The sequence below is a fragment of the Lampris incognitus genome, chromosome 15 (assembly GCF_029633865.1).
Source record: "Lampris incognitus isolate fLamInc1 chromosome 15, fLamInc1.hap2, whole genome shotgun sequence".
NCBI classification, from domain to species: Eukaryota; Metazoa; Chordata; class Actinopteri; order Lampriformes; family Lampridae; genus Lampris; species Lampris incognitus.
This window is the reverse complement of record NC_079225.1, coordinates 22,356,642-22,370,677: the sequence shown is the minus strand read 5'-3', so window position 1 is coordinate 22,370,677 and position 14,036 is coordinate 22,356,642. Positions and strand designations below refer to the sequence as shown.

General features: G+C 44.4%; 1 protein-coding gene and 1 non-coding gene across 2 annotated transcripts in view; one reads left to right on the top strand and one right to left on the bottom strand.

Annotated features, from left to right (window-relative positions):
• kcnk2b (potassium channel, subfamily K, member 2b) overlaps positions 1-14,036 on the bottom strand; it is a 41,014-nt gene that overhangs the window by 15,680 nt on the left and 11,298 nt on the right. The window contains exon 2 of the mRNA XM_056294961.1: positions 10,257-10,374. Within this exon, the coding sequence (XP_056150936.1) occupies positions 10,257-10,374 (118 nt within the window). The remainder of the gene's footprint in view (positions 1-10,256; positions 10,375-14,036) is intronic.
• Positions 3,467-3,572, top strand: LOC130125827 (U6 spliceosomal RNA). Its single transcript, XR_008811664.1, has one exon. It is a non-coding gene; the product is annotated as a U6 spliceosomal RNA (small nuclear RNA).

Sequence of the window (14,036 nt, the reverse complement as noted above, 5' to 3'; positions counted from 1 at the left end):
CAGCACACACCACACCTTTTCAAATATCACCACAAATTAGTGACCACTAGCTGATTACAATGTCTGTTGTGTCTTCATCAAAGCCGGTTTAACAAAAGCTGACATTCATTTGTTGCATCTGAAGGTTGTTTTTTGTAAATGTCTATGTGCACGTACTTCTAAACTGAAGATATAGCTCAAAGAGAAATGTTGCCTAGATCTATGTCGATGCAAAGACAATGGACAGGAGCACTGTGCATACACTGCAAAGTTCACGTGGTGCAGCGAGCAACAAAGGACAACCTTGGAGTGTGAAGATTGGAAATCAGTGTGTGGGAAAAGTGGAGCTGGGAGCCACGTACACTAACACAGTGCAGCAGCTATGATTTACACCCTCGTCTGTCCTCAAGCAATTCACACACAACTACTACAGTCCAGAGAAACATCCATTGCCAAAAAAACTAAATTTGTACACTCACGAATCCCTGTTTAAGCAGATACGCACACACACATTAGCACAAGACAGGGTAAATAAATTCTGATGTGTTATAGAGCCGTGCAATATACAAACCTTATGCAATGCATTTCATAAAATCTAGTTTCCAATATTTCGCATTTCAACAATTGTCTGCATGATGAATACTGTCTAATTTTCTTTATTTAACCTTGCATCAAAGGATATGATGTGCAGGGTAGCCTCTGATGACTCTCGGGTCTCACTTCCCGGTAAGGTGACAGAAAGTCAGAAGCACAATAGCCAGTCAAGCCTCACTAATTACTCGATGAGGTCAATAAGTGACAGGACACCCAATTAATTTCAACACCTGGGGGTGTTATGATCAGTAGATGCGGACCCAATCACTGACAGACAATGGAAGTAAGGAACGTGAAAAGGGGTTTATTGTAGGAATAAAGGGGAATGAGGATGGCAGGCAAGGCAGAAAGGAAGAGAGGCGATGATGGATGGCAGAGCTGAGCAGAGCAGAATAGAGGTTAGCAGAGTTGAGCTGAGCAGGACAGGTGTATGAGGGAGTGAGCATCGCTAGCTGAGGATAAGCTCGGGGGGTTTAGTAAGCCAGCAGGCGAGGCAGGAGGGTAGTGATCCTGGAAGCACAAGGAGACACGGTAAATACAGGTAATGCAAACAACGTGAGGGATAACTCAGAATATGCAATCGCAGAGTGGCAGAGAACGAGAGTCTACTGTAGTAGAAACAAAGTTCTGGTGATGAGTGAATGGAGAACCAGAGTAGATATACTGTTGAGTTGATGGAAAGCAGGTGTGCAGGCTGGACGGGTAAGATGAATAAGCCGCAAAATCAGGAGGAAGCCGGAGAGTGCCAGGGAATGGAACCACACACACACACACACACACACACACACACACACACACACACACACACACACACACACACACACACACACACACACGGGAAATAGGAAACAGTGAAAAATGGAAACACTGGGTGTGTGGTGTCTGGGTCCACATTTAAAACCTTGTTGGGAAAATTGGATGGAATACAAACACAAGCTTTGAGGATATGTAGTGGGGTTTTTAAAAGAACATCTGTGCCAGTGTTGCAGGTAGAAATGGGGGAAATGCCGCTGGAGTTAAGAAGACAACAAATTATGATGACATATTGGGTCAATTTACAAGGACATAATAGCTATCCTACAATAAGTGCTATTGAGCCATGGTGGGAACATGAAAAAAAAGCCAATAAAGACCTTCAGTTGGGTCATTGAAGAGAGGCTGGTGAAATGGGTATAGTGGATAGGAGTTACTCTCCAACTGTTGTTTTGCCAGATATACCTCTTTGGTTTTCACCAGAGTTATATCTTAGCCTCCTTCATTTAATCAGAGATGAACGTGGGGGAAATGGCAAGATCTTCAATTCATACATCAGAAGGAATTACTATGTTTATTGACAGATTTATACAGTGAGCTCAATGGTGAGTATGGGAGTCTTGACGATGATATATGTATGGGTGGCACAGTGGCCCAATGGTTAGTGCTGTCGCCTCACAGCAAGAAGGCTCCTCGGTTTGAACCCCGGGGTTGTCCAACCTTGGGGGTCATCCCAGGTCGTCCTCTGTGTGGAGTTTATATGTTCTCCCTGTGTCTGCGGTGGGTTTTCTCTGGGTGCTCCGGTTTCCCCCACCATCAAAAAGGCATGCATGTTAGGGTTAATACTCCTGTCTGTGCCCCTGAGCAAGGCAATGTAAAGAAAAACTGGAGTTGGTCCCTGGGCGCTGCACGGCGACTACCCACTGCTCCTAGCTACACAGCTAGGATGGGTTAAATGCAGAGGAATCCCCCCATGGGGATTAATAAAGTATATCAACATAAAAAAATTAAAAAATCTGGTTTTGCATGTGAAATGATGGTCATGGTTGTTGCTTTGCAATGGCTAGAGGACGTCAGGCTAGAGAGAGGGGTAAATGCATCAGATTCGTGTGCACTGTTAATGAGTTTAAAATATTGCAACTGCAGGAGTAGAGAGGATTTATTGTTTGACATACTACAATCCCTATTCAGAATTCAACAAATGCTGTTAGTTTTGTGTGGCTCCCTGCCCATGTCGAAGTTGATGGGAACGAGACGGCAGATAAAGCAGCAAAAAAGGCATTGAAGAGTGGGCGTAATCTCGCTGAAGTAAATATTAGTAAGTCACAAGCTTAAGCGGTCAAAAATATGTGGCGGAAGGAATGGGACAAAGAAAGTAAAGGAAGTTAACTTTTAAAAAATGAACCATTAGTTGGGACTGCAGGGTCTGGAGGATGAAATAGGGAAGGAATGGTCATACTGGTCTAAACAGTTCGCTCGATGTGTTTGGAAAGCATAATAATGGAAAGTGTGAATATTGTAGAGAGGGAGAAACAGTGGATCATGTATTACTGGACTCAGAGAAAGAAGTTTTAATGAATGCACTAAGAGAGATTGGAGAGCAGTCATATATCAGTAATACTCTAAACAACCTTCAGGGGACAAGTGTTGGAATCTCCTAGAATATTTAAGATAGCCAAGACTAGTGAGTAGAATTTGAGAAATATTAGTATTATTTATTTATTTTGTTTTTTTGGTTGCTTGCTTTTATTTATTTATCAATGTCTATTGTGTTTATTGTTTTGATTGTATTTCTTGGTTAGGTAGAAGTATTAGAGAGAGGGCAGAGCTTCCGTCCACACTTCAGATCCGTGGGTGCCGGTGATGCACCCGAAAGCTGTTTGTCAACCGCCAATCAAATCAGAAGAAGGAAGTAGAAGAAGAAGAAGAAGAAGAAGAAGAAGAAGAAGAAGAAGAAGAAGAAAAGAAGAAAAAGAAAAAAAGGGAAACACATTGGAAACCACTGGAGGCAGGGCCGGGGCCATGACAGCAGGTGTTCCTGCAGAACAAAGAAGAAAACCAGCTCTCTAATTTGTGGTTACTCTCTTTTAAATTAACCCTCCCTCCTCTCTCTCTCGCCCTCTCGCTCTCTCTCTCATATATATTGCTTCGACGATATATATACTAAAATTGGAACGATACAGAGAAGATTAGCATGGCCCCTGCGCAAGGATGACACGCAAAATCGTGAAGTGTTCCTCCTCTCTCTCTCATATATATATATATATATATATATATATATATATACTATATATATATATATACACACACACACACACACACACACACACACACACACACACACACAGATATATATACAATCTTCCTCTCTGTACCTGTATCGCTCTTCCTCTCTGACCCTCTGTATCTCTTCGCTTCCTCTCTCTGTATCTCTCTCATCCTCTCTCTCTCTCTCTCGTTCTCTCTGTATCTCTTCTTCTCTCTGTATCTCTTACTTCTACTTGCATCACTACGTAGGCATCGGGTCTTTTTTTGATTACTGAATAAAAGTCAATGTCAGTTTAATGTATGATAAAATAGATCATTGACAACTCATGCTGTTATACTGCCACAACATGAGACGGGATTGCCAAGTTAGGTTCAGGAAGTTTAGCTTACATACTTTTTTTTGTACACTGATCTGATTTACATGATTAACCAATTCCCTTTTAACTACAAAATATTCCGAGCCAACCAACTACCATTGTTAAAATGTGACCAAGGTACCTGGACTCAACATACGTATATTTGACCTATTTTTCTTGTCTGCTGATACATGCATAAAAAATATGCAATATAGTAAATGGGGATTGATTTTAAAAGAGAAAACGTTAAAAAACACAACCTGTGACAAAAATCACAGGAAGGAGTGACAGCAAAGACGAGAGAGGCTGAGGTGGTGGTTCTGGGATGGATTCAAGGATTCAAAAGGTTTATTCGTGACACACTTTTCACACACAAATGGTACACCCCTGAAAAAGGGGTGAAATAATCATGAAAGCGATAAGACGGGTGTTTCCTCAGCGAGTATTTTGTCTTCCTCTGTCACACCAGCCACCTGCATGTCCTCTCTCACCACATCCATAAACCTCCTCTTTGGCCTTCCTAGTTTCCTCCTCCCTGGCAGCTCCATATTCAGCATCCTTCTCCCAATATACCCAGCTTCTCTCCTCCTCCTCCACACATGCCATTTCAATCTTGCCTCTCTTGCTTTGTCTCCAAACCGTCCAACCTGAGCTGTCCCTCTAATATACTCATTCCTAATCCTGTCCCTCTTCGTCACCTCCAGTGAAAATCTTAGCATCTTCAACTCTGCCACCTCCAGCTCCGCCTCCTGTCTTTTCATCAATGCCACTCTCTCCAAGCCATATAACACAACTGGTCTCACAACCATCTTGTAAATCTTCCCTTTAACTCTTGCTGGTACCCTTCTGTCGCAAATCACTCCTGACATTCTTCTCCACCCACTCCACCCTGTCTGCACTCTCTTCTGCACTCCCCGTTACTTTGGACAGTTGACCCCAAGTATTTAAACTTATACACCTTTGTCATGGGGCGGCACAGTGGCGCAGCGGTTAGCGTGATCGCCTCACAGCAAGAAGGTCCTGGGTTCGAGCCCCAGGGTAGTCCAACCTTGGTGGGTCATCCCAGGTCCTCCTCTGTGTGGAGTTTGTATGTTCTCCCCGTGTCTGCGTGGGTTTCCTCCGAGGGCTCTGATTTCCTCCCACAGTCCAAAGACGTGTGTGTGTGTGTGTGTGTGTGTGTGTGTGTGTGTGTGTGTGTGTGTGTGTGTGTGTGTGTGTGTGTGTGTGTGTGTGTGTGCGCGTGCATGCCCTGTGATGGCCTGTCCAGGGTGTCTCCCTGCCCGCCGCCCAATGACTTCTGGAATAGGCTCCAGCATCCCCGTGACCCTGAGAGCAGGATAAGCGGTTAAGATAATGGATGGATGGATGGATGAATGGACGCCTTCGTCACCTCTACTCCTTGCATCCTCACCATTCCACTGTCCTCCCTCTCATTCACGCATATGTATTTCGTCTTGCTCATACTGACTTTCATTCCTCTTCTCTCCAGTGCATACCTCCACCTCTCCTCAACCAGCACCCTACTCTCGCTACATATCACAATGTCATCTGCAAACATCATAGTCCATAGAGACTCCTGCCTGGTCTCGTCTGTCAACCTGTCCATCACTATCGCAAACAAGAAAGAGCTCAGAGCCGATCCTTGATGTAATCCCACCTCCACATTGAACCCATCTATCATTCCACACCTCACCACTGTCACACTTCCCTCATATATATACTGCACCATGCCTACATACTTCTCTGCAACTCCCGACTTCCTCAAACAATACCACACCTCCTCTCTCAGCACCCTGTCATGTGCTTTCTCTAAATCCACAAAAACACAATGCAACTCTTTCTGGCCTCCTCTATTCTTCTCCATCAACACTCTCAAAGCAAACATCACATCTGTAGTGCTGTTTCTTGGCATGAAACCATACTGCTGCTCGCTAATCATCACCTCTCCTCTTAACCCAGCTTCTATTACTCTTTCCCATAACCTCATGCTGTGGCTGATCGACTTTATACCTCTGTAGTTGCTACAGCTCTGCACATCACCCTTATTCTTGAAAATCGGTACCAGTATGCTTCTTCTCCACTCCTCAGGCATCCTCTCACTTTCCCGAGATTGTGGTGAACAATCTCGTTAAAAACCCCACTGCCATCTCTCCTAAACACCTCCATGCCTCCCCACAATCAGTCTTTGTGAAGGCCACCCATGTAGCCAACCCATCTTTTTAACCACATCACAGTTTCCAATCCTATAAAAGAGTGTGAACCCACTGTATTGCTAATTTGCAACAGACTTTGAGTTTACCATTCATCCTTCCAACCTGTCACACAAGCACAACAAGCAGTGAAATTACTCTTTTAGTCAACTCAATATACAAGCAGTAACTCTGCACCATTGCACAATTGTCTCCGTTTCACCTGTATACAGTCATTCCTTGTATATATTCCTAAAGATTATCGGGCTGTTAGTCTATGTAAGCCACTAAAACGGAGTCAAATTCCATGTACTGTGTGCAAACATGCTTGGCCAAATAACGATGATTCTGTTTCTCTGAAACTGTGCGATGGAAGCTACAATTTAAATTTACAATCTAAAGCTACAATCCTGAAGATTTATATGCAAGCATATGTCATTTTAAATATTTTCCAGCTCTGGTGTATTTAAGACAATAGACCACAAATCCACACATGTCAAACTAATGAACGCTTTGCGGTTGCTGAACTTTATGTCTACTTTCAAGGACGACTTTGTTGGGGAAAAATGCCATGGCACATACTGTTTCACATCTTTACCATAGTAACCAAATGCAGAAAAAGTAAGCAAGTTTGAGGAAGATGACTTCATCAGCAGACACTACATCAATAATTAGAAACCGGGATCAACTGTGTTTTCTATGTGTTGAAACAAAGAAAGAGGCTGATTTTAAGTCGAAGGGGTCTCTGGGATGTGGCGCAGTCACATACAAATGCAAATACCAAGTTCACCATAGTAACAAGTTAATGTAAGTTTAAGAAAAAAAAATCTTCAGGATCGTAGCTTTAAATGAGACATCAGGTTCAGTGTTGTATATTGTGTTATGTAATGGATCCCATGGTGCAAGCCGCCATGGCCTATGGTCTCTCTCTCTCTTGCAGGAACTGCAGTAAATGCCTGGGACAATCAAAGAGTAACGACTGTGTCTTTGAAGCTCATTAAGCGATGCTAGGACAGAAGAATGAGAAATCAACATTCAAGTGAGCCACTTCATTAGCCTCTGTGAGAGCAGCGGGATCGGGGGGGGGGGGGCTTTGATGGAGGCACCAGTGCCGGATAATCACTGATTGCAGGGTTGGGGTGGGGGATGGACCATTTAATGGTGTAAGAGGAGATCGGTTGGTGTTTACTTAGGCACTCTTTCTTGCCACAGCAAAAAGACCTTTGGAAACAGTACTCAAGTTCTTAAGCATGATGATGCTGAGTACCGGTTCGGTTCCTTCATTTAGGTGGCTTGGCAGGTCCTCTAATCATAGTGACCTGCTTCATCACATAACTCTAAAAACACAGATATCAGTGCTTCCTAAAATCTTTGCCCTCTTAAAATCTCTGTGCACTCTCACCTATTACTGATAATAAAAAGCCAACTTCAGCAGTTCCTCTATTGATTCAGGGCAAACTTGCACTCTGTGAGATGCAATCTTGAGTGGAAATAAAACAGTAGGATAGATTTAATTAAGGCTCCCAGTGGGGGAAGCCGGTGTGATCACACTCCTGCATCTCTGTTATTTACAGGTATAGATAGCAGAGGCAAGGCAGCACACTCAAAAGCTGTTTCATTTTGCCTCCTGATTGTACAGAGGCAACATGCGGAAAAAAATATGCATTGCCTCAACACATCCAATTAATGCTTTTCACACATGCTGCCTCCTCAAAACCTTTCACTAGACCATCAGCTTGCGAACATGAATCCTTGCTCCACTGCCTCCAACGGAGTCAAATAAAAGCAGAGGCTGAAAAAAAGAGAGAATAGGAAGTATGGATGCATTTATTTAATTACAGATAAAGGCCTTGAGGCGGTTGTGGTGCCTCACATGAAAGCATGACGGGTTCTCTGTGAGAGAGGCACTGGCACTTTGTTATTCTTCGAAACGGGGACGTCACTGGCAGCAGTCAAATATCAAATGAGCCAACAAATCCTGCTTCACTAGAGGACAAACTACCATGCCTCGCTTCAAATGTTGGATAGGCTACCACTATCATATTGGATAGGATGGATAGGTTGGATAGGATAGCACTGTCATATAATATTGTCAATCATTATTGGAAAAATTAAGAGATGCAATCATTACTTAGTTCCAGCAAACAGAAACATTTAGCTTGACCACAGGAAACCGCATGGGCATAGGAGTGGAAAATATAGGTGACAGATAATGGATCCTACGTGAGGATAAGAAGAACCAAAGAAACCACAAGCTAAAGGGAGACTGATGAAATAGCATCTCTACACCATCAACAATAAACATTACCAGCATTGACGACAGGCAGGCAGACAAATTTCCCAACTCGGGGGTTGGTATGACGGTGAATATTTTCAGACAGAAGTGAGTTCTGATAAAAGCCTCAGAAATTGGGAGTAGAAGCCAATGGCCCACTGAACAGACACACATTTGACATGATCTGCTTGCAAGAGCCAGACGAACTGTCAGGCCAGCCGTGGCTGTGTGTGTGAGAGAGGGAGAGAGAGAGAGAGAGAGAGAGAGAGAGAGAGAGAGAGAGAGAGAGAGAGAGAGAGAGAGAGAGAGAGAGAGAGAGAGGGAGAGGGAGAGAGAGAGGGAGAGAGAGAGAGAGAGAGAGAGAGAGAGAGAGAGAGAGAGAGAGAGAGAGAGAGAGGGAGAGGGAGAGGGAGAGGGAGAGAGAATGACTGCATGTTTTAATGTGTGTATATGCATGCATGGGTTTGTGCGGGCGAGAGTTTGCATGCGCTGTTGCTTTTCTCTGATAAGCAACTAAGCTCTTACAGCTGGAGCTGACAGAAAGAGGGAAAGAGAGAGAGAGAGGGTGGAAAAAAAGAGGATGGGAGGAAAGGGAGGATGTTGGAGAGAGGTGACTGAATATGTGACGACAAAGCCTCAGATCTAGACGCAAGACTTACAAAAGCCTCTCGATTTTGCAGTAACTACGTGGTCAGACAAGAACATATGAGCACTCGCTTTTGCGACTCATACTTTCCCCCTGTTGGAACAGGTCTCCTTTATTCTCCAAGTTATCTGTCAAAACTATTATTTCTGCAGACTAACGGTGCACCTCTTAAAATCAAAGGAAACGTTTTCCCTTTGACACAGAAAGTTGCATCAGTTCATCTGGACACAACGTTTATTGAGATGTCTCTCCCAAGAAACGTTACGTCCAGATGCAACTTTCTGTGACTTCCTTACCTGGATTATAAAGCATGCACGAAGACATTTTCCCCTTTGACACCAACATGGCCCCTTACATTGTGCACTCAACATATACGCCAGTTATGAAGTATAACTCCAAATATTGAGATCGTTTTGTGTTAGATGTGATTTTTGGAACAGTGTTAATATTACTTTTGGATGAATGATTATCTTTTCTCGAAAGTTAATGAATCCCCTGGATGTTAAACCCACACATGCACGAGACGGCCAGCCATCACTATGTGGTCACATACAGTATATCACTAACATACTGTATGGGACATTTTTCTTTGACCCCCCCCCCCCATTTTTTCTCCCCAATTGTACCTGGCCAATCACCCCACTCTCTGAGCCGTCCTGGTCGCTGCTCCGCCCCCTCTGTCGATCCGGGGAGGCCTGCAGACTACCACATGCCTCCTCCAATACATGTGGAGTCACCAGCTGCTTCTTTTCACCTGACAGTGAGGAGTTTCACCAGGGGGACGTAGCGTGTGGGAGGATCACGCTATTCCCCCCAGTTCCCCCACCCCCACCGAACAGGAGGCCTGACCGACCAGAGGAGGCGCTAGTGCAGCGACCAGGACACATACCCACATGCTTCCCACCCGCAGACACAGCCAATTGTGTCTGTAGGGACGCCCAACCAAGCCGGAGGTAACACGGGGATTCGAACCAGCGATCCCCGTGTTGGTAGGCAACGGAATAGACCGCTATGCTACCTGGACGCCTCACAACAGTATATTGCCATCAAAATTACCTAAAACTAACAAATTATCAAATAAACCATTGCTATAACGTTGCTGTTAGAATAAAAAATAGCTAATAATCACCAGTCAAATGTCAAGAATAATCCTGTTGCCACGTGATTCTTAGCTGATGATCACTGGTCTTTCTTACCAATGGTGGTGATGACAGTGCCGGCAAAGAAAAAGGAGGAGCTAAGGTCCCATAAGCTTGTTTGATTGGATGCATTTCCTGATGGGTTTATGCCTGCTCGGACTGCTGAGACCACTTGCTGAAAGGGACAAAAAAAAAAACTTTTAAGGTTGGCACACATTTATACACACACACACACACACACACACACACACACACACACACACACACACACACACACACACACACACACACACACACACACACACACACACACACACACACACACACATATACAATGATATTTCAAAGACACAGAGAGCTGCCCATCACAGAAAATGTGCTCGGAAATGGGCTGCGGGCTGATTAGAAATCAACAATGTGCCTCAGCTTCCTTGGGGAGAGAATGATGGCAGAGTTAAGAGGCGGTCACAACACGCTTTCGTGCTCCAATCATCATTTCTGATTCGAAAGAAGTTCAAGCTCGGTGAACTCGGACTGATGAATTTGTATGACATAAACACACTTCGCTGACAGAGATGCTTAATGTCACGGTGACCCCGATTCCGAAAATCAAACATGGAAGAATCCATCATTCTTGTTATTTTTAATAATTTGCTGCATGGTTTACTGAGTCACGGGAAACTGGAGCAGATGGTGATCCATTACACTGTTATTTGATTGGTATTCAAGCATTAGCAGCAATATGGCGGGCTGGTTAGGTTTTAGCGTCCATGTACCAATGTCCGTTGCAGGTTCGGTTGCATCAGTGGTTATGTGACCGCACCTTTCAGCATCTAAATTCGAAGCAATTTACAGTTGTGAAAACCAACAGATACCTGTCCCTGTCCTAAATGCTCAAGAGCAGTTGGGGCTGATAGGATTTCACAGGCAAGTTTCTAACATCTTACCTGGGTGTTTTAAATCAGGGAGAGTCAAATTTCAGACGTGCTCTAAGAGGGAGAGGGCCATGCGTGCTTGCAATTTTGAATGCAGCAGGTGTTGATCTCCTCCTGATAAGTCTGGTCCAGCCAATTGGTGGACATTGCATGGAAGAAAGTAGAGATGGGTGGGTGGGTGGGGGTGTGTGTGTGGGGGGGGGGTGTACTGCCACTTGGTGTGAAAGGAATTGGTTGTGTATGACTTTCGGATACCAGGTGGCCACACAGAAAAAAAACACAGCGGTGTATGTATTTAAAACAGGACTCTACCCTTATCTCTGGAGACTCAGAGAGGGAAGCCACCAGTGGGAGGTAAATCGCCCTTCCATGCATTCGTTCTCACATGTGTACTACATACAAATGCAAACATAAACTAGACAAGTGCACTCAGTAGAGTGCAGATCTCCGCCAGGCGTATCTCCCCTTCACCGGTGCTCGGCCCTGGCGACAAATCACCACTTTTTTCACCTAGTGGAGAAAGGGAAAATACGGAGGCACTGCCTGTGTTATCGCCCCTTCTTCAGTGCTCGGAAATAGGCGAGAAATCCAGCTGAGGAGTTGGCCCTCAGCTGAGGTTTAAACACACACTTTTCAAAGGTTTTGAAACACCACAACCACGAGAGGTCCTTGATCACAGTCATAACTGCACAAAAACGATTAGCCTGAAAGGCCCAGTAGTATACGAGATTAGCAGCGGACTCACACACACACACACACACACACACACACACACACACACACACACACACACACACACACACACACACACACACACACACACACACACACGCTCTCGTTTCACTATCCTTATGAGGACCCCTCATTGACTACATTTATTTCCTAGCCCTTAACCCTATCCTTAACCACACAAACTACATGCCTAACCCTAACCCCTTAACCTAACCCTAATTCTAACCGTAACCCTAAAACCAAGTCCTAACCCTAAAATAGACCCTTTTCCTTGTGAGGACCTCTAAAGGGCCACACAAGGTAGGTGGTTTCTGGTTTTTCTATCCTAATGAGGACATTTGGTCCACATTAGGATAGTTAAACATGAGGGTCCGCGGTGGTGTAGCGGTCTAAGCATTGGCTTTGTGTCGATGCAGTTGCCCACTGGGGACCGGGGTTCGCGCCCCGGTCTCGCCAGATCCGACTATGGCTGGACTCGGTGAAGCAGCAATCATTGGCAACGCTGTCTTCGGGAGGTGGGCGGAGTCGGCTTGTGTGCGTCACATGAATGCGTTTCTGTGCGTGTCGGAAAAAGCAGTGGTTTGGCCTGGATTCACCTCGTCACGAAAGTGGCGAGGTGTCTCCTTCGAGACTGTCGGCCGGAGAGATGCAGTTGGCGAATGCATACAGTACGAGGGTGGGTGTTTGAATTAGAATAGGGAGCGATTGGCCACTAAATTGGGAGAGAAAGGGAAAAAAATCAGAAATAAATTTATAAGAGGATAGTTAAACATGTACACACACACACACACACACACACACACACACACACACAACCAAACGCCTGGACGGGATAACAAATGCACTACTGCCCTTTGAGAGTAGAGCAATCGTAGATCAGCTACCAGAGCAGAGATAATGGTTGAAATTGAAATCCTGTTAACCATGTACAAAAGCACAGACAGAGAAATGTACATCCCTCAACTACTGTAAAAACAGTAAAAATGTGATACCTTAGCATGGAAACACAACCCTCAGCTTTACTCAGAGAAACTTAACAATTTATCATGAATTTCTCCTAAACAGTACTTAATGGGCGAGGGACTCTTGGTCTTTTGTTTGTGTGCATGAGAAAAAAAACACAGAAACTGACCACCTGAAGAACTGGGTTGAAGTCAACCACTGGCGGGAATGTCTTGACCTCACAACTCTGTAATCAAGAAAAACTGAGGATGAAATAGACAACAATTACACCGCGGATCATAACGCTGTCATCATTTCATTCATCAGTGGTAAAACAAGATGCTGTGCGGGAGTCCTGGGCAAAGGAGCCATAGAGGGCGCTAACCCTAACCCCTTCAAATATCAAGAGATGAACATCTACTTAAACATGCTACATATAATTTAGTTGTATAATGCAAATAATTATGAAATAAAGGTGTTTTTCCATCTGTGAATGCCTGTCAGCAGCCATTAAATATTGATTCCCAATGGTATTTGGTTGATTTCTGTCTGAGTACATATACTTCCTGGGTGAGGGGCGCTAGCCAAATGATACCTTATGTAAGCCCTCAAACCTTTGGCAAGCAGGTGACCTGAGGCTGTTGTCTAATTGGTTTCTTCAGATTTTCCACGGGGCGCAGGTCTGTGCGCCCCAGACATGCCCACCTTTATTGGCAGCGAATTTGTATTGTCTTAATGTTTTCTGATCTGTGATTGGACAATTCTCGTGGCTGTCAATCATGTTCGCACCCCACCAGGACGCCTCGATTGTCAATCATCCACCGTCTACGAACGCTGATAAAATCTATAGGCTACATTGTCCTTCTTGATAACTCTGTGACCGTGTGGACATTAAAGCAGCTGTTAGTTGTGCTGCGCCAAGGTAAATTGCGCCCCCCCCCAAAACAAAAAAATTAGCACCAGCCGCCACTGCTGTACAGTACAGTCCTCAATTTCAACTGAAGAAGGTTTTACACATTGTGTTGGTGTTTAAAGATTATAGAAACCAGCAGATTTATTTCCAGGCCAATGATCAGGAAGAGGATGGCTTTGACTATGACTATGATGATGAGGAAGATGGTGAGGATGACAACAGTGGCTGTGGTGGTGGTGATGATGATGATGCAAAACCATCTCTATGGTAAATATGTTATACAATCATACTGAAGGACAGTATACAAACACTACA